The sequence below is a fragment of the Bombus vosnesenskii genome, unplaced genomic scaffold (genome assembly GCF_011952255.1).
Source record: "Bombus vosnesenskii isolate JDL3184/JDL3185 unplaced genomic scaffold, Bvos_JDL3184-5_v1.1 scf7180000013267, whole genome shotgun sequence".
Taxonomy (NCBI): domain Eukaryota; kingdom Metazoa; phylum Arthropoda; class Insecta; order Hymenoptera; family Apidae; genus Bombus; species Bombus vosnesenskii.
Genome location: NW_022882927.1, coordinates 8073520 through 8095212, shown reverse-complemented (window position 1 = coordinate 8095212; position 21693 = coordinate 8073520). Strand labels below are relative to the sequence as shown.

The following is a 21693-nucleotide window of genomic DNA, read 5'->3' as shown; positions in this document are numbered from 1 at the left end:
CGTCTTGGTATCAATTTTCTCCTCGTCGATAGCTGCCGAGTAGATTTCGCGAACCAGTTCGTTTTAAGAATCATCGTCGGGCGATCGGATCGCGCGGAGGCCGTTGTTCGCTTAATTCGAAAGTGTCTGAGCTTTAATCTAAGAGGAAGGTAAAAAAGGGGGACCAATTTTTCACGCCCATTCTCAATCTCTATCTTTTCCTTCTTTTCCATCTTGGCCGCTTTTCTCTTTCTCGTCTCGCCGTCTAGCTGCCTCCCTCCCTTTCCCTATCCGGCTTTATCTCCTGAATCCAACCAGCCAGCGGACTATCCATAAATCTCTCTGTACGCTCTTTCCGTATTAACTCCGTCATCGTGAGACCGGCCGGAATACCAGGAATACGAAGAGGGAGTCGCAACTCACGCAAGCAATAAATCAAGGGCCAACCTACCAGCGCGACAACGTGGAACAGGAAGGTGGTACGTAGGCAATCACCAGGCGAGAATCGCCTAAAAATCAGATTCTAAAAGACTTTGGCCCACAACGAGCGAGTGATTCTACACCCTCGTTTGTCAGAGGGTGAAACTATATACAAAAGTACATACGTTTCTCACGAAGAAAGCGTATAGCCGAGAATATCCAAGTTCCCACGAACAATAGTTCGATACAGAAAGGACTGTGCGTCAAGTAACGAGTAGAAAAAGCAGCCGTTCCTTCCTTCCTTCCTTCCTTCCTTCCTTCCTTCCTCTCTATTCGAACCGAAGAGAGATCCAGGAAAGAAGGAACGGATTATCCGCTGTCGCCAAGAAGCTACACAGGCCACACGCCATTGTCCGTTTAATGACGATGACCTCATCCTGAAACGGGCATGACGCCCCTGGCCTCGAGATGCGACGAGACCACTACCATCCTGCTGTTGCTGCTACTCGAGCTTGCACCCGGTGCACGCTGCTACTCGCGCGCGGCCACCACGTCCGCCTCGACTTTGTCGAGATAGCATCTACAGTCGACGGCGAGGGTGCGAGTGATGCCGCTCCTCGGCAGCATTATGACCATCGACGCCGCCGGTAGTCCGACTACGGCGTCCACCAGCGTCTTCGACGAGAACATGACGTGGTCTCGACCAACCGGTGGCACTACGTCTTCCACTAACGAGGCCCACTCGATTGATAGCGCGATCCTCACCGAAGAGCAGCAACTGCACCGGCTGATAGCCGCCGCGACCACGACTCACGACGATCGTGGAACCACCCGAATCCCCGATCAAATCGACCAAGGACCAGACGTCGAACAGCAATCCTCCGACACCGGCAACGACACGGCTACCGAGGCAAACGTTCGACAGGTGGCACCGATCGAGAGAACCGGTGATTGTGCCTGCGCTAGATTCCGTGCTGGGGATATCGTGTCGGGTACCAGATTGCCCTTCCTCGTCACCGAACAGTTGGGCGAAGTGGAGGTCGCTAATACCAGCGCGGAAAGCACCGTTGCTTTCGATAGTACCACCGGTGGTGTCACCACCGACCAGGACGACGTAGAAGGTCTGAGAGAGCTGGAGCTGTTGTTCGGCTTGGGCGGCATAATGGAGGATATCGGTGGATCGTTCAACGATTCTTTCAACGAGAGTCTCTTGTTCCCGTGTAACGGCAGCCTGTGCAACGAAACGTCGTACGTCGTGTTCGGGGAGAGCTTGTATCCATCCGGATATACGCTGCCACACATCATTCTGGCATCCATCCTGGCCACGCTGTTGATGATCGTGATCGTCGTGGGGAACATGCTGGTGATCATTGCCATAGCCACCGAGAAAGCACTGAAGAATATACAGAACTGGTTTATAGCTAGCCTAGCCGTGGCTGACTTCTTTCTGGGCCTGGTAATTATGCCTTTCTCGTTGGCAAATGAAATTATGGGATACTGGATCTTCGGCTATTGGTGGTGTGACATTTACTCGGCCATGGATGTGTTACTGTGCACCGCCAGTATCATGAACTTGTGTTTGATAAGTTTGGACAGATTCTGGAGCATCACGCAGGCGGTGGATTACCTAAAGAAGAGGACTCCGGCCAGGGCAGCTCTGATGATAGCGCTCGTGTGGCTTTTGTCTGCTCTCGTTTGCATACCACCCCTATTGGGCTGGAAGAGACCTACGCCTGCTGAAGAATATCCCAAGTGTAAGGTAAGAGATCACCTTTTTTTTCATTTCACGATTAAACATGTTCGCGTTCATCGTCCAATTTATACGATATTTGACAGAAATGAAATTGAATAAAATCTTATAAGGGAATAAAGTAGAGACGGAATAACGCGGAAAGGTACAGATGCTCGAATCCTAGTCTGGTTAGTTACTGTTTAAAATACAATTTACTCGGTTGCACTCGAGCAAACAGGAGCGGGTAATACAAGAGTTAATTATTTCCCCGAAACTGGTTGTTAGGGGTCGGGCGGTCGTTGCAGATGACAGATTACGAGCTCCTGTTTCATCTTCCAGACGCGAAATTAAATCGGTCGTAGCGAGAAGGAGTCTAGAAAGCAAAAAAGACGACGAAATTTCTTCGCGATCTTTGAAACGACTTTTAGCGAAATCGTTTATCCGGCCGAGTGGTAACCATAGGTACAGATCGTTCTTACTTGACCGTATAATTTGTCCACTTATCACCGACGAATCCCGCTTGAGCACTTAATTACTTCCAATAGATGGATTCATTGTTCGAGTGGGAGAAACGATGGACCGGCAAATAGCGAGAATCAGAGATTCAAATTTATCGGATCAATTCGAGTTCCTTTTGCGATCGGGTACGAATAACGGGGTTGCATCGTAAACATACGAAGCTTAGACCAATTTTATTGCCATACTTATTAGATCGTTTACTCTTAAAATCAGACCTTCATTCAAATCACGTAGAAAAATAGACACGGTATACTAAAAAATTTCCTCGCACATGGTATTTTGTCGGTTTATACTGGTCACACAATCGGGCGGTCGCCTTTTATGCATCGGTAAAACTCACTTTCATGCCCAACCCTTCGAAGTCTGCTTATGTCGGCCTCCACAAAACGTTCTGCAAGATTGCAACTCTATCCCCCGATACTTTGTGCGCGTTACTGCTGACTTCTCTACAATTCCATCGTGTTTCTCTTTTTTTTTTTTCGCTATCCCAATTTCTTTCTTTCATTTCTGACTTTCTCCGAAAACACGGTTCCATTGTAGCGCAACGAGTTCTACTTCCGCAGCCAGATCCAATCGAAGTTGCGGATCGAAACGCGAATTTTCGTCGACGTTTCGAGGAACCCAAAGGTTTATCGTTCCCGTTGATCACGTTGTTTCCCGCTAATTGGAAGGCTTCGCCGCTTCATCGGTCGGTTGCGCGCGCGGTTTAATTAAGCCTCGCGCACTCGTGACTGGAACGCGAACTTTTTAACGGAGCGAATTTTCAGAAACGAGCCACGCAACTCGAAACCAACCGGCCGCTATTAATACGCGCAATCGAACCTCGCGAGGCTACCTGTTGTTGCCGGCTGCAACGATGACTCGGCCAATTCTGGCTTCGCAATGTTAATAACCTTTGAGATCTAACGACGGGAAAAAGGTTTCGTATTTCGCTTGTTAACCATCTACCAAGCAATTTTGCCTTTTGTTCTCTTAACAACGTGCCCAAGGCTTCAAGTTACGTTCGTTTAAATTTCGAAACCTCAATCCTATTACAATTATAGAAAAATTGTTTTAAATGCCTACGTCACTTTTTTGTAGTCTTTTACTTAAACAATTATCGATAAATGTGACGATTATAGACGAGGAAGCTATTTAATTTAATCGTCATTATAATACCGAATATATGAATTTTTATAGTTTATATTCCAAATGCAATAATAATAACGTGCCAATGATTATAATAATTTTCCGATACTCGTTCAATGTTGCCTCTTCTGTTTTCGTACCTATGAAAGGGAGCGTATGTTACTATGCGTTTGAAAGTTAACGTTACATTATCCCCAACTAGTACGACTTTTCGTTGAGATTAGTCGGTTCTCTATAGAACTTGTTACAAGTTTCTTCGAGCAGGCATCGAGAGAAAGCGAAAAAGTCGCGTTGTAACCGAAGTTATCGCCTGTGGTGTTCAAAGGAAGCGTATCGTGACGGGGCGAGTCATTAGGTACACGCGAATCACGAACCAACGTTCGTGAATTTCGCGCGGCTTGAAGGATGAATAAGCGAAGTTGGTATGACTGAAGAGAGTGTAATAGGAGGAGCAGGTAGATGAAATCGGGTGACAGGGAACAGGACGCCGCGCGACGCGGAATCAAGGGGCTAAGCTTATCGGGCTAAGCCGCGCGTGTTGACTGAAGTCGGCATTAAGTTCGCGCGATACGGTCGAGTCTCTCTCGTGTAAAATCCGGCTCGCGCGCCATTAAGCGGCCGCACGGCGCCACGAGTACGTGTAATGCAAGAACACCGTTCTGTGTCGCGGATCTGATCATATCTTATTAAGACAATTTTGTTCTTCTGTTGATTCTATTAGCAGACTTGTAGCCTGTCATACGTTCTCTTTACGAAATATCAGATGTTTCCTGAAAGACAGACGAGGTATCGGCTGTCTTGAATTATAATTATATCGTGATGTAATGATGATATTATCGTGGTGTGAAAGAAAATCGTGTCACGGCATTGTATATCGAATATGAAGACTGATGATACGATTGGATTTATGATAGCTAAATGACAAAATGCTTTTCTTTCCATGTAAAATTTATGAGATTTAACTTTAAGAGATTTAAAGTTACGATTGCCTTTGTGCACAAACGTAGATCTCTTCAATTATAATCTCGTAGCACTGGTTTGAAATTTTCCTACTCACTCGGCTCTGCGCGATAGATTATTGCTACTTCCACCGGTATAAGGGACGTAATGGCTTGGTCCCGCGAGGGAAGTTCTCAACTACGAATGCTTAACGAAATGGCAAAGAAAAGAACAGAATTAAGCGGCAAAAGCAACCAGGCGAACGCGCTGTCAGAGCGCACGGGAGTGGAAGAACGGGAAACGCCGAGACTTTTGCTCGTTTCCATCGCTTTTTTCCTCCTGGTTCAGCAAAGGCTGGCAAGCTAATCGCGTTAAAAGATTGAAGCGCAATCCTTCGTCCCTCTCTTCGGCCGTCTTCTATCAGCAAGTATTTGTCTCTGTTCATTTGTCACCGCTTCGTGGAGATTCAACGACAAGCGGCGCGGTGGTCGCGAGATTGTCAGCTTCGTAATAGCGGTTCTACCGCGAGCCAACGCTGAATCACGTCGGAGAAAAATACCGGCGCAGCCTTGAGGAAGATTCATTTCCGTTTCTTTCTCACCCTCCGTCCTCGACGATTCTTCAGAATCCTCGCAGATACGAAATTAGCGCGGTACGATTGTGCGAATATCGCTTAGAAACGTCTTCTTACCGATAACTGGCGCCACGAAATGGCCAACATCTTCTTTCTTCGAGCCTAATATCGTATTCGGCAAGAGCTGTAGTCTGTTATAGAGAGAATCGTTGGAATAAAAAAGCCAGCGTCGTAGTTCAGGTGGCGCCTTTCAGAGAATTTTCGATCTAGCTGTGGTCTAGCAGACGCTGGTTTAGCGAATAGAATCGTCGCAGAAGATGGCCAGCTTGCCAAATAGCGAAACAAGAAGGAGACACTGGTATTATAGCATTGGCAAAAAGCAAACGTTATCGCGTAATGCAATTACGAGACCGGTTTATGTTCGAAGAACGAGAACAGGTTTCGATAAAAAAGTGGAATTCACTGTTTACCGGGTCTTTCCGTCTACAAGACCCGCGACAAAGAGGTCGGTGGTTATAAAGCGCTTCACAAAGCTCGTCAAGGAAAGCTGAAGCCGGAACTTAAAAGGGTGGCAGGCTTCTGGTCGCCGGAATTTGTGCTCGATTAAAGTGTTTCGAACATAAAAGCGCGTTGCCGCGATTCATCCGTAAAGTCTCTTAACTATCAACTTTTCAAGGAGTGGAAATAAAGTTGAAAGTATCGTTTCACCTCGACCCCTGTTACATCGTTCATTAGTCCGTAATTAACGGACTTTTTATGGCCTTTGAAACATTCGCACAATTTATAATGGTCCACAGCTTGATACTTTCGTTGGTCAGTCGAAGCAAGCGATGAGTTCGAGCAAAAAATAAGATACAAGCGATGAATTATTTTGCGACAGAGGAATAAATCGGAGATTTTAAGAAGAAGAGGAAATGTTCCTTTAGGGATTAGGATTTATTGTCTCTTCTTACAATTGATCCTTTACGGAACGTGCATTAAATAGTAGTCGTTTCCCTAAGAAACTTCAGGAAAACAGTGTGCAAAGCAAGAGGTAAGAAGATTCAAGAGCTTACAGGCTCTTTAAGAAATTAGATCCACGACTGAAACTACAGACCTGTTTCCAAATCCAACCACTCTTCTCGTTTTCGACAGTTTATCAAACAACTGTACGTGTACAAGATGTTTCAGGAGTGTAGATTAATCAAATAGGCAATGACGGGAGGAACATCTTTTTCATTACGAGTTATAGAAATCTAGTTATCGATTGATATATTCAAAAGTCAAACTGACCAATTCCATTTTTAGTATATCTTTTAATTTCTCAGCTTCCATAAATTCATTCTTCACACGTGGATAGCATAAACGTAGATTTTAAAAAGTACTATTTGTAAAATCACGACTTTTCTCTGCATTTTTCCCACATGCAATTGATTAATGTTACTTCTGATCAATTTATATCTAGTGAATACTCGCCAATAGACAGCCAGCTTCTACATTGCATAGTTTGAGAGTTCTGTCGCTATAATGAAAAGCAATCGGACCTGTCACGTGAATATATTTTCTTAAGCAAGAAGTGCTCCTTTAATCATCTAGCCTATTATCCCCCACTTCATTGAGATATACTTTGGAAACACCACGTACATTTCACGTCTATTCATCACTTGGTCGAGACAACCTCGCTTCTTCTGTCTTGTCATGAAACACGTTTTCGGATGCTGACGCGACGTGGAAACCTTCAAACGACTTCGTTTCGTTCTCGCGAAGTAATCGCGATATGGTACGTTTCGAAGGGTTTGTTAAGCAGCTCGGATAAATAGCGGACCAGACATTTGTTTAAGTTTCGTAACAGCCTCCCGGGTACGGACGTGCTTCAATCTCCTAATGCGCTTAAGTTCACGCCTGGCGCACGGAAGTTGCATCTCTGGGGTGCATTATCTGTTACAAGTTCTAATAAATTTCTACCGAGACTCCGGTTTCTTCTCCCCATCCCTCTCAGCGAGACGTGACAGCAAGTCGATTTCGTTCGGGGAATTTCGAATTAACCCTGGCCAAGAGCTATCGGGTAATGAAATGGAAATCCTTTCGCGGCCATTTCGAGTCTCGCTGTCTTCGCGGGCAATGGAAATGTTAATCAAAGTGTTAGTGAGTTTTTACGGCTGAAGCCCTAGCTACTGATTCGGCGAAAAGACGCAACTATTTCGTGATACTAAAAATGAAGAATGCAGGAAGGTCGTCGAAAAACTGATCAAGAAATCACGTTGGATGGAACGGGGTTTGATAATCAATATGGCGTTTCTTTCAGCCTGGCGAAAGCCAACGAACTAAAAATATGTATTCGTACCATTGATAATAAAAGAATTATTATCAATAAAAAAAGCGTTTTCACTGGCAAAGGGAAATTCTAATCCTAAAAAGGTTACCGCCGAGAAGATGCTGGCAAATGATGGAGGGTTTAAAAAATGTAGGCTCTTCGAATTTTACTACTGGACTTCATCTTCGAAAGGCTTTCTCCGGAAAATGGTGCATCCAGTCGAGAGCTCCGAGAAGACGATACGACATTTCTCGAAGGATTCTCGCCTACGATGGGTTCACTTTGAAGTGTGCACGTGATTGCTCCAGAGGTAGGACAGAGCTCGCGTCAATGTTCGAAAGAAAATGCTTGGCTGTGCACGATTTACAATGAAATTTGCAAAGGCGCAAAAACGCCACGCTCGAGCGTATTGCAGCGTTGGATTGACGGGTTGAAGGAGTTGCAGCTCGCTCGGGCGAGAAATGCGAAGAACTCGAAGCTTCTGACAGTGGCCTTTGCCTTTCCAGCTAAAGCGTTCATGCAACAATGCTGGAAATTGTATTTTCCTTGAAATTTACCGAATCCCCCATTACGCTTACAGTTACGCTGTTCGAAAGAAAAACTGATTTCTTCGCGTCCATTGATCGAATTACCCAAATTACGAAGCAACTTGCCACTAAACTCCTTTTCGTCCGACAGCCTTGACTTTTAACTATATTTAACTGCAATTAAAAAAGGCAAACAGAAAACCTATCAAATTGGTTTTCCTTTGTGAAAAGTCATTATGCTAGAATAAGAAAATTAGCGTAAAATAAGAACCGAAAATTCGATGGACTCAAAGGGCCAACAGCGTCAAAGGCAATGCCACGTCGACAAAGCGAATCGATGTGAATCCACAATTGTTTCCATCGAACTGGAAACGATTTCCATTGACGTGGTAAACGCAGCACGATCGCACGTGTCGCGTAGAGACGATACAGCGACGACTGCATCGGCGAAGCCATTTGGTCGGCGTGTCTATACGAGCTATGTTGTCAACTATAAATATACCGCGCGACAACAATATAACGTGGTCATAAATTAAACCTTTAAGCTGGGATATCCATTAACATAATCGAACCGAAAGTCGCAAATGTTTCGTAAAAGCCATTTGTATCTTGGGCTATAACGACTATCTGCAAACTAACGTTTTGCCCATAATCTTTTATTAAATCCATACGATGATAAGACTCTGTCACTTCGCGTTTAATAACAGTTGAAAGTCTGCTGGAATAAGAAAGCAACTCCCAATTCCAGTATTTTAAATAAACATCCACTCGTTCTTTAAAATTCATTCGTTGGACTCTTTCAGACTAGTTTCTCCTTCCCTTTTCTCTTTCTTTTCTCCCTTTTTCGACCGATTGATTTGCCCTGAAATCACGAAACTGACGAAATCGCGGTTGTATAAGCAAGATGTTAAAGGATTCATTCCCAGAATTCAACGATACTCGCGACGTGCATTTCGACTACGCTAGGAGGTCGAAATAAAATTTCCGAGTACTCAGACCGCCCCCGAAGCACGAACCCAATTTTCCCTGACACATCGTCGAGATTCAACGATACCTCGCAAGATTTACCGGCCCTGCTGTTCGTTTTACTGTCGCAAATGTTTTCCTACTTTTTATGTTGGTCTCCCGCTATAAAAATTTGTTTCATTTAAGACTCTCTTTTAATTTGGCTATTATCTCGACTTATTTTCACCCATAGAACAATCTTCTATCGGTTACTCGCCCTTGTTCAGTTCGAAATTGGTCGAGTTTTAAGTATACCTATTTGGCAATATTTCAAACTCTATTTTCCAAAAAACTATATTTTCAATTTGTTTTTACATATTGAATCGTTTTCCTGTCGATTGTATCATCGATACTGGGACACCCTGTATACTTAGGACACCGTGACGTAGAAATGAAAGAAAATTCGGGAAGCGATAGCTACGATAGATCGTAGCGGGATGCATCGAGAGTTCTTTCTCGTGCGATTTCCTATTACCTCGTAATCTCTCGATATCCCGCGTATTTTTACTCTCACGTTTCATCGAGTGTCAGGATTCGAGTTTATTGGCAGTGGAGACGACTGATTCTCAGAGCTTCGCCTGCGTTTGTCCTTGAGAATGGTACTGGCTTCTAAATTAGAAAATCCGATTCATTTAATTGTCCCGCACCCTCGCACGGATTTTTCCTGAATCCGGAGACTTTTGGTATAAAAATTCGTAATTTGTAATACAAATAGGAAAGGCTATATTTCCTATACATCAAATTGTTGAATTGAGTATAGGCTGTTAAAATATGTTTTGTATCAAGAGAGATCTAAACGAACAAAATTTCCGATACTACAATGTAATGTGAAATATGAAAATTGAAAACTATTAAAGGAAGCTTCCTCGGCAAAAGAACGATGGTGCTTCTAAAAAATTTTTTGCAATTTTTGGATTATTTATAGCGACGAGTAAAACTAATAGGGACATTATTTCGCAAAATTTAACAATGGGCAGCATCGTGATAGTCGTGTTTTTCCAGATATCAGCGAAACACTGCGATCGGCTTTCCTCTACAGAGTGTATTTCGATAACGAGCTCGCAAAAGTATCGTCTTCGATTTCCAGCGGCAAGTTGCTGCTAACGAAATGCACAATGCACGTGGCTTGTTCGAAGCGTATCTTAGAGGCACGAATTTCTCCTTTTTTCTATTCTCTCAAACGTCGTTCCAAGGAACTCGCGATCTTTCCTGACGCTTATGTTCAAATATAATTGAAACATCGTATACAGCCACGTGCAAAATTTTTTCTCCAAATAGATTTTTTTACTTTATATGAATAAAATGAGAAATTTTCTCGCCAGAATTTAATTGTCTCGTTTTGAATTTTCCATTATAAATAAACCATGAACGTGCTATTCAATTGTCTTATGAGATTCATCATATCTAAGGAACCGTATAACATGGAAATTTCAACTGATTACGAATGCCCTGTAGGAGCTACTTCGTCTCTTCGTACTGTTTTACGGCGAAATCTCATAACCCAGTCGGATAACGCGCGGCCATGACCCGTGGCGAAATTTTTTGCGGATCTCGGCTTGTTTCTATGAAATGCTACGTTGATGTGTGGTTATCGCAATTATGATAACGTAATTCATTTCCGAGCGCCGAGTGTAATCACGTTCACAGGTTTAAAGCGTAACGTTTGTACCGCCAGTAATTTATTACCGTTCTTTTTCTAACGCTCGAGATGAACGGTTTACTGGATAAACGTTTTTTCGGGCCTGTGCTTGTCGAATGATATTTCTCGCGAGAAGTTAAATATTACTGCGCCGGAGTGAACCGAATAACTGGCAAAATTTTGTAAATCCTTTGTCATCGTGGCTCTAAATTGCGGAATGATGAAAACGTCCGTAAACTATACAAATAATATGGACGTTTGAGACCAACGAAAAATTTCAGTTTCGTAGTAGGAATTTTTGCGGAGCTTTTACGGTCGAAAGATCTTGTTTAGATCTGCCGTCTGGTGTAGGCGCATCGTCGACAAACATCGCGGTTTGACCATGAGTTTTCACTCGCCCAAAGCTGACTGGCGTGGAATGATCGAACGTTGACACAGATCGGTGAAAAAGCGAGCGCTGCGATCGAAGACACGGATTAACGGCCGTCGCGGCGACGATTGCTCTACGACCACGACTGCGGCTGCCCGATTAGGCATGATAAATCCGACAGGCCCTTGTGTGCCTTGGTGAACCATAGACCGCACTAGACCTCCGGTAATAAAGCTGGCCTGGATTAATTGGACATCCTACTGCTAACGCCTCCTTACACGTAGTCTACCAGTCCAATTGAAAATTGAAAAACTTCTTTCAGTTGTTTCAAATGTTTGTCCAAACATTCTATTTCTTCGAATATGACCAAAAATGTAATTTCACAAACGATTGCGTATGATACAGTGGAGAAATTGGTAAATATTTCGGAACCTTATTTTAACATTCTTCCATACGCGTGTAACAATGAAAGAAATTAAGATCGAGCACAAGGAACTCAATATGCTTGTTGAAAAATTATATCAGCTTGCAAGGTATTAATAATATTCCAATAGTTAACTAATTACATTATACGAGTCTAGTCAGACAGTTTTTTTTTGTTAAATTTATTAAATTTTTCGTTAAATTAAATAATTCCTCGAATTAGTGCTATCCACTGTGTTCCCTACTGCATCTTGCGTGTACGCGTTCACTTTAAAGCAAACGCCACTCGTTCGAAAACATCGAGCTCGAGCTTAAACAAATCGGTTCTCATAGCGACGGCGCAAGGAAAGGACCGACGAACTTTTCAGTGTGAAAGTGATTTGCCTGATCGGTTGACGATCGAATAAGCGCAGAGATGAGAAATTCCGATGGAACCGGTTGGTTCGTGGACGTGGAGTCGAGCAGACGGACCACAGCCCAGCAAACTCATTTCGCTGCGACAAGTTGGTTCGTTTATCCGCAAACTATTCATCCTCGTCGAAAATTGTCGGTTACACCTTCTCTATTTCGCTGCGTGGATATACCGAGGTAACCGAGGAAAGACCCATTGATACATTTAATCACGTCGAATCAACACCTTGACTGAATTAGATCGGCGGGTTGTCTGGAAATTACAGGTAACGAGGAGAGACCGTCGATCCGACCGATACGCCGGAAGAAACGATGAGTCCTGGCCTCGAAATCGATTGGATAATTACGTAGAACGGCAGCCTTAATCGAGAGGCTCGAGTAAACCACGTCGAAAACGACTGGCCGAAGGCTGAAAGGGTGAAAATCGACGTCGTGCTACTGGCATACAGCTTTGTTCGCGATTCTTGCAACTTCCTCTTGCTCGCTCGATTTACCTTGCTCCGGGTGGTCTGTTTGTGTATGTTTCCGAAACTGCGCTTAATTTCTTTAAAATATTGCACCAGATATTTGTTGATCAAAGCAATTTTCATATGATTCAGTGCACTTCCCCAACAAGTAATTAATCATTTTCGATTTATAAAAATTCTTACCTCTGCGATTGAAAAATTCTTAAAACGACGATGTCAAGGTGTTTTTCAAAATGATTTATGTAATCCATTATTTGTTCTTCAAATTCAAACTTCAGATATATTGATTGCGGATAGAAAATCATCAGAATTAAATGAAATATTCTTTCAATGAACTCTGATGTGTTAAAAATATCTTTTTGCAAAAGCTGGTTAAATAGATCTGCATTTTTCCTATTGAAAAATTCCAATTCATTCGAGGTACCGGAACGTCGCCTTCGCTGCTGAATTTTAAATTTATTTCCTGAATTTCATGAATTTCAACCCTCAAAGACAGTCCCATCGGACCGTCTCGTATTTATTCTATCCTACGCCTGGTCGTAGAAATTCGATTTTTTCGTTTCGATTTTCGAAACATCTCCTATTCCGCTATTACAATATCCTCTGCGTTTCGACGTGTCGTTCGTTCGTTCCTGACACTCGCTCACGAATATTCAGCTTCCATCCGACATTTCCATTTCCTCCGTTTCTTTTCTTTTAACCACAATCTGCACGCCGTAGTTTTAATGGGATATCTTCGTCTATTTAATTTTCCCTTCTTTTAACCAACGTTATTCCATTTTTAGTATTCGTCGACCTTTAACTTCAAAACTAAACCAATTAACACTATTAACCTATTACAAGATATTATGCACAGTGTTTCGTTCATCTTGGATGCCTAGATACAAAACATCGATTGTCAAAACATCTATTAAAGGAACTATCGTGGAAAATCGAGATACGATCTTCAGAGGAATTGAAATCGAACAAAATTTGTTATATTTATCTTTAAAAAATCGTGTTCCTGTGTCTAATATTAATAAAACAGTTAGAAAGATTGAGATTCTCATTAAGTTCTATTATATCTTATTATTGACTACTTTCATCGACAGAAAAAATTGTGTCAAGGAAAAAGTTAATTGGTTCAGAACAGCGAATGCTGTGATTCAAGCCTTTCTTACTTCAAGCATATTTTTTCGAGTTTTCAGTGTTCTTGATATTTTTTAAGCGAAGAAATAGTTTAAAAGATATTTTAATTTTAATCGTGTAAAATGTATCACACGTGAAATTCTGCGTCCTATGTACATATTACGCTACGTGAAGGATGATTAAACGCGATATTAATTATCCGTGGAATGTCGCGCAGTATGGAGCGAGCAAATCGAGTAACGAATACCTCACGTCGTTCGTAATCCGAAGAATATCGATACAGATCCCTCCAGGCGTTCTAATAATTCGATGGATCAGCACGAAAATTTCATCACGGCGTCGAAGCTTTCGATGCAACATCTAATAAGATGGAGTCGCGAAAAGCTCCGCGGGGAATGTCTGGATCCTCGGAGGTGTGGATGCTGGCAAGAGGTAAATAATTCTGCGCGTAATGCTGCTTGAGATGTATGCTTACGCGGGATCAATGCGAATGGGGGAACTTGGAAGTTTGCTGTCCGGGATTCGAGCTCCGATTTACTCTAATATGAGCGAACACGGGTAAGCTTTCGTTGATACTCTCATTCTCTGTCCTCTTTCACACGCTCTTCCTCATCGTACTTCGTCAATTTCTTTTCAGTTTGATATCCTTTAATCTCGATACAATAGCTTGATGCTTATCTTCGTAGGAGATTTGCGCTAGAAACGGAGAGTTCAACGAAAATCTGGATAGTTCGGACGATGAGAGTCTGGAAAGCTCGTTGATCTCGAGAAGCTCTCCTCGATGGCCGTTTGACCGGCGTACAAAACCGCGGATTCATTTTAATCGCCCCTTAATTGAAACGTACAAGCGCAAAAGGCTAGCAGAGACTCGCGAGACCGAGTTCATTTTCGTGGACGAGCGTGACTGACTACAAAACTGACCCCAAGGAGGAGTTAGCTTTGAGTTCGGGCTGGCTTTGATCCGATAAAAGACTCAGCCAGTTAAGATTCAGAATGTCCATGTCAGCGGCGTTTCCTTTAGACTCGTGTAAATGTTATCCGGTTTAATAAGAATCTTCCGGAATATGCAATAGCGTCGCTGTTGCTCCTGTCTCATTAAGGATTCTTTTGTCCGCCACAGTTTAACACAAACCCGTTCCGACGAGTCTAAGTACGAAATAAAAGTTCCCGTTTTCCTCGACAAACATTTGTCTTTCCCCTTTTATCTGAAAAATAGCTTCATTCCATTAATTTTCCTGTTGACACTCGATCTGTTGCTGTGAATTGTTCGAGGAACGACGATCAATGACAGAGACACGAATGACGATGTCATTTTGCAATTTTGTTATAATATATTCACAAAAACTGTCTATAAGCGCGTGGTATATTTTCGTGAGCCCGTACATATGCTCGTCACTGTACAGCTATCAAAGCTCACATCGTTATTATTATTTCAAGAAATCTGAACGAAGTTACGTCATTCGCTTGCATCGAATCTAAATTTGACAAAGAAGTTAGCCGATGCGTTCATGGACAAGAGTAATATGAAACATTAAATCGCGCGAAATACAGCGGCGCCTGTAGTTCCTAGACCACTTTGTCTCACTCGCGTTGCATAACCATAACCCAAAATTCTCAATTTCAATAAAGCTTCTTTCGTAGGTCAATAAACGCGTTTCCATTACATTGAACGGACGATTCATCCGTGGTCGATTAATTTCTTCCAAATAAACTCCGGGTGTGGAAACGAATGGCTCTGTAAGCGAGCTTCCATTAATCGCGCCACTTTAGAGCGGCGCGCCTCCTGGTCTCGCGGATGCATCTTGCTCCGACAATTTGCTGGCCAGCAGATCCGTTTGTCTTCATTTAATCGGCCACCTTATTTGTCTTGATTCAGTTTTCTTCGATCAATTAGCTCGCGAGGCAGCTCGCGTTTGGAATTCAAAGCCGAGGAAGGATCTCTTTTGTCCGATCGAACAGGACGAACAGCGTCGAGCAAGAGTGAGTGTTAAGAAATCGTGAATCCTTTCTCTGTTCTTGTTCGCCCGCTTTTGTTCTCGTTTAATGGAAATTTGTTAGATGGAACAGTATTAATGTTACTTTGGTGGATTTCCACTACGAGTATACAAATATCATTGAGCTGTATAAAGTAGTAGGAAAGTAACGACCGAAAGAAATTTTCTTTCCTTTTGTGGGATCAACAGATATGGAGTCGTTCTTCTTTGGAAAGCTCTTCTACATATTGACGTAAGCTGTTTCGACCATTCACGGAGAGACGCGATCGCGAGGAAGCACGTCAACGGGATTCGTAAATTCCCGTTACGATTGGATAATCGACGCCACGAAGTGATCGATCCCCTAATTTCGTTTGCGATAATAGGGGTGGTTAAATTGATTTTACACTGAATTAATGAATACAATTAATGTTTATTCCAACAACTTCTTAACTAGAAATGTACAATTAATTCGATTGATAGCTAGAGTAACAAGGTGTTGTACGCGACGCAGGCTTAGATGTTGAAGGTTTAAAAAACGTATAAAGACTGACTTTCTGTAACGATGATGCAGCGGAGGACACTTGCGATGGGTGGGTCTAATGATGCGAGAAAAGCTGATTTGTTAAGACCAAGTTCTTGTTGGGAGAGTGAGGGAAGGACTTCTCTGGTAATAGGTTAATTTTCTGGATTGGTGTGGAAGAGTGGAAGAGTGGAGGAAGGGTGTTAACCGCCCCGAGAGAAAGTTGCTAGTGTAAAACATCGTACATGAGAAAGACGAACTTCTATCTTTCCGTAGTAAACAATAACCTTTAGACAGTGACTTAGTGCAGATGTTTGGTTCGGTCTGAAGGACCTTAGAAATTCCTCTAAGATTTATGATCGGCTCTTAAGACTATTGAAGGTACGCAGTGAAGGCGTGCGGACATCTGGTTGCCATCCTGTCCGCGGTGTGTGGCCTGGCCTAGATAGAATGTCGCACAACGTAACATAAGCATTTGCTTTTCTTCTGGAATATAAATTTGCTTCATCACCGCATGGATTCATCCTACATTTTTCCGTTAGTCGAAAGACAATTCTCGTATATTTTAGATCTCAAACTTGCACGATGGTGAAGTGCCATGATATTGGTTTTTCGGTAACAATCGTGTCCGGGTTGAGCATCCGGTTAGAACTTCTGAGTTGAGTCATCAGTTTGATCAGCCAAGCGAAACAGTATAAATGGAAACACTAGGGCCTGAAGCCCTCAGTTCCAGGTCTGCCGTGAAGAAGTACATCGCAGTGTCTACGAAACGTTCGCGTAAAGTGTAATTCCAAAGTGCAAGTGCAAAGTGCAAGTGCAAAGTGTAAACACGATTGCTCCCGAGAAACCAATATTACGGCTATTCTACGTATTCTTTATTATCTTCGAGAAACGTTTGTTGAGTTTGGTTTTCGAAGACGAAACGAGAGTGGCGAATGAAGTTATTGGTGGAACGATGCTTACGACAAGATTAATAATTTCTATGGATACAAAGCTTCTAATATTAAGCGGAAACGTAAGAAACGCATAATCAATGGAAGCTTAGAAAAGACAAAATAATCATCACCCACGAATGGTAATCTTTTATGTTGAATAGCTCGTACTATTCAACGTTATTCATACCCATCCAAGAAGGTTCTATAACGCTGCTACTAGTAGAAACAGCACCGATAATTCACCCAGTGTCTTGCACGAAAGGAATAACAAATCGCTTCACCGTTCGCCAAAGCATACTCCCACAATTCGAGTATCTGCAAGGAATAAAGCAATTTCGCGTGTACTCCACACTTTTCTCGAACCACGGCCATTCTCCGACCGTTTTTGTTATGCTAATCGAGGAAACGATTACGATGATAAAACGACTTAACTTCTTTTGATATCTGTTTCAGATTTATAGAGATGTGCGTTAGTCTAGCCAGTAACGTATCATTCTACTGTAATATCAGAACTACCAAACTTACTAAACCGATGTGTTTCAATTTTCTTTTTCATACACAGCTAATTTTTTAGTTTTCAAGTATATACACGTATCTATCTTAAGATATAATTAAATGTTGTTCGTAAAAGTCAAAGTGGATATTAATTTCATTAATATTAAATTAATTAATTATACGTATAAATAATCAACTATTTAATATATCAATATTTATAACGTTCATAGTATTAAGTTAATCTTCACTTTTATTGGGAAACATGATTGTATGTATCCATGTGTGTATATGCGTATACATATGTATGTATGTATATGTTTCAATAGTAACTGAACGCGAACGTTTCAAAATTTGTTTAATCGATCATTCTAACTATCAATTTCGAACAATTTTACCATTCGCTGCAAATAAAACCACGTACTGCCAACGTAATTTTATATAAACCACTGGTTGTCAAACTCTCGTGTTGTCCAAATTTCGGACTCGACTGACGTCAATGTAGTATTGCGTCATTGGAAAATTGCGAAGTCAGAAGAAACCGAAATACCCCGTCGTTTATTTCCTGCGGCACCTCTTGGCCAGGAACTGGTGGCGAATCGGCCAATCGGCATGGCCTGGGTCACAAATTAAATCGATACGCACCCGCGTTAAGTCGCCCCGCCGGCCGAGTGCCAGTAGTCAGATCGAGGTCGAGTCGGACGGTGAGAAACGCGCACGATAGACGCCTTTGTCAACACCCGGTGACCGCCTATCAAAAGGCTAAATCACGTCAGCGGATGCTGGCTAGGTTGATAAAAGAAGAAAACTTGAAACCACCGTGAGAGAACAGGAAACGTAGAAAGCGAAGGGTGGAATTCAGTGGATACCGACGGCGTGTCTTCCCTTTTCTTCTCGGGTTTCTTTCACCCGCTGCTTTTAACCGCTTTAGTCACGACAGTCTTATTTAGGTTCAACTTCAATCTTCCCAGAAAGTTTTGGAATAATTTCTCGAGAGTAAAGCAACACTAATGTGCGTGGATTTCTAGATTTGTTCCTTTTTCCTGTTAGCATAGAAATGTCAGACAGGCTTTTATTCAGTAAAACGATATCTCAAGTTTTTATTCAGTGAAATAATATCTTCAGCAACGAAATCGAAGAACGAGAATTTGTTCGGACTTGATGATTCAGTTATCAGATGCGACTCCAAGGATAAGCCATCTGTCACTATGAATTATTATTTTTATTTAGAAAAAAAAATCTCCTTGCCGTCAAATATCGCACGCGAAACATCTAATTGAATCTTTGAAGCCCGATGAAGTTTGAAGTTCGACGGACTTTACAGGGAGACGATCTTAACTTCCGGGGGCATGTTTTATGACGCGACACGTTTAAAAGGAAATTTCTGACTACCGACCGGAAGGAAACATGGAGGTGAGTAACCATCATAGACGAGACAGGGGTTGATAGGGACCGCACTGAAACTTTTCACGGAACGATCTTTACGGCGAAAGTTCCGCGTTTCTTTTCCGAATCACATTACGGATGATCAGCATACCCTTCCGTACTATCGAGAATGAGAATCTGTCATGGAAACAAGCTGCAATCTATAACTGCATAGAATTTTTAGATATCATATTAAGAAACAAGGGAGAATAAGTCATTGAAACAATTTGCAAAATAGACAAGTAAGTTAAAAGATGGACAAAAATATAATGCGAGAACAATAAGTATTCGTGTAGTTTCTATTTTATATAATTTACAACATATTTTATAATACAAATACCATCGCTTTCTAAATATGATTGCGATACGTGGCTGATTATTAATGTTTTGTACACTGATATCAGTGTACTCAGTAACATTGAGACAGTTGTAGAGTTCATTAAATTATCGCTGATGAATGGATAGAAAATGTGAGAAATTACGATAAAAGAAAGAAAAATTAATATTAATTCATATGATCAATGTGAAGGTCTATTTTGTAAATTATTGTATTAGTTGTGTAAAGAATTTGGCAGGTCATAGAAAAACCTCAATGTTCAATGTGCAAAAAGCGATTATATTAGAAGTACAAATTTTCTAAAATAACTTGTTCTCAAAGAAATATCATCTCTGGAAATGAAGAAGCAGCGAGTATCGAGGGGGATAAGGAGCAAATTGCGAAAACATGACGTACAAGGGACGCGAAACTGCGAACGTGCGCTGCGTAAAATTTACGTTTGTTCCACTGGCGATACGTGGGTGGGTAAATAACGCGGCGGCCTCGAATTTCAGTTTCCGGGTCGCGATATCGGCGACACGTTCGCGTCGCATTTTTACTCTGGAGGACAGTAATCGGGTGCACGCGTGAAAAACAATTGAACTGGCGCGGCGTCTGTGTCGGCGGAGGCTGCATGCAAAGCGCGTCATTCGGGCTATTAATCGTCCGACCGGTGACGGTGCAATTATATTTTCCACTTTGCTAGGCGCGACTTCTTCCTGCGCCGGTAAATGCCGCTTTCCTGTTGCTCAATTTTTTATCTTTCTTCTCTGTTACAATTTCTTCCCTTGTGTGAACTTTAAGAGAGTAGGAAATGTGATGTTACGTTTTGCTGATTTTTTTGGAAAAGCAGACGAAAAGGAGAAGGAGAACGGTGAATGGAAGGGATAAAGAAGGGAGGAAATACAGGAAGGAGAAAAGAGGGACAGATTAATCGTGCTTTTAATTTACGCTATGAACGTATGAACAAATTCATAAATTATCTAACAGGAAGGAGCATTAACTTTCAAGCAATTAACTCGGCTATGATAATAACTGCAGTAAATTTTAATTAATTCCACGCAGATGACGGCTGATCTGTTAGACAGGTGCAAATTCTTTTTAGAAATATTTTTGAACAATCACATTGTACAGCTCGCAAACAAAGAGTAGCTTCGCGTGATATATTAATGCGTATATATTTTCGGATCGGACTGGACATAAACGTATATCATGTGTATTTTTGGATATTTCGTCGAACGTCAGACATTTCTATATATCGAACATAATTAATATTGCTTATGATTATTTCTGTAAACAAAAAATTCCGACTACTTTTTATAATTAATGTCCATTTATTTAATTATTGTGTTAGTTTATTTATCTGTGCATGTTTTATATTTCTTCCACAATGGATGTATCTCTTAATTTGTCGTAAGAGAATATATTTGTCACATTGATAGTTACGTATTATATCCATTTTATGAATAGAGGATTTTTGTAAACATTTTAGGAAAATAAAACATGTATGTTCGTTGGCATTGGAGCACAGATTAAAGTCTCAGATGTAACGTGATCTATAACCAAATTATTCTGCTAGTTCCACAGGATTAAGGTCAAACAATGTTAATAATCTGCCGAGGACAGCTACGACATCTTCACCGTTACTTTCAAGTGAAAAATCTGGGTCCGCGGATTATTCACACAATCTCGAGATAAACGTAACTCGGAAAGAAGACGCTTCGCCGGTCATGGATTAATGAAATTTAATTACGGTTGCGGGTATTGTCCCGTAATTACTCGCATCCGAAACATAATTAAAGGTGAATGCAGGCAGACACGGTGCGATTCTTCGCATCGTGACTCCATTTCCGGCCCGGGTATTTGCTGTGTCCTCGTAAAGGGACCTTCTCCGCTCCCAAAGTAGCAAACCAAATAAGAAACGACAACAACCGCAAAACAACCAAAGAATAGATAGAAAAAGCAAAAATCAACAAAAATAAAACAGAAGGAGTCGATAAAAAATGTTGAAGAAGCGTTGAAGAGCTGGTATGGTAAAAAGGGTAATTAGTCAAAGAGTCAATCGTGTTTATTCTTACTATTCGTTACTATTATTATTTGCATATTGACTTCGTAAAATGAAATTACCTTTAGGTGCTTTTAGAGTTAAGCGTTACAGTATTTTCTATTCGTTAGCATATTTTTTCATGGTAAAATGAAACTTTTCATTCGTAGATAAGTAAAGTCGAACAAAAAGTAAAGTTAAAACACGGTGGTTTGTTAGCCGTCGTACTTCTCAAAGCTCCTTCAAGCTTATATCCAATTTTGATGGTTCGAAAATCGAAGTGGTATAGCCAAAGTTTCCAAGCAAGGTGTTTGCCCTTTGAGGCTCGTTACAGATGGCTTGGTTGCAGCTCTTTGTTCCGTCGGACCATCTTTGGTCCGTTTTTTCCTGCCTCGTGGCCACTGCATCCCCTTGCTTTTCCAGCGCAGCGG

The 21693-nt window shown here is 41.8% G+C and overlaps 1 protein-coding gene across 1 annotated transcript in view; it reads left to right on the top strand.

Moving 5' to 3' along the window:
- Positions 1 to 541: 541 nt before the first annotated feature.
- LOC117230780 (alpha-2B adrenergic receptor) overlaps positions 542 to 21693 on the top strand; it is a 114096-nt gene continuing 92944 nt past the window's right edge. The window contains exon 1 of the mRNA XM_033488553.1: positions 542 to 2158. Within this exon, the coding sequence (XP_033344444.1) occupies positions 1007 to 2158 (1152 nt within the window). The 5' untranslated portion in view covers positions 542 to 1006. The remainder of the gene's footprint in view (positions 2159 to 21693) is intronic.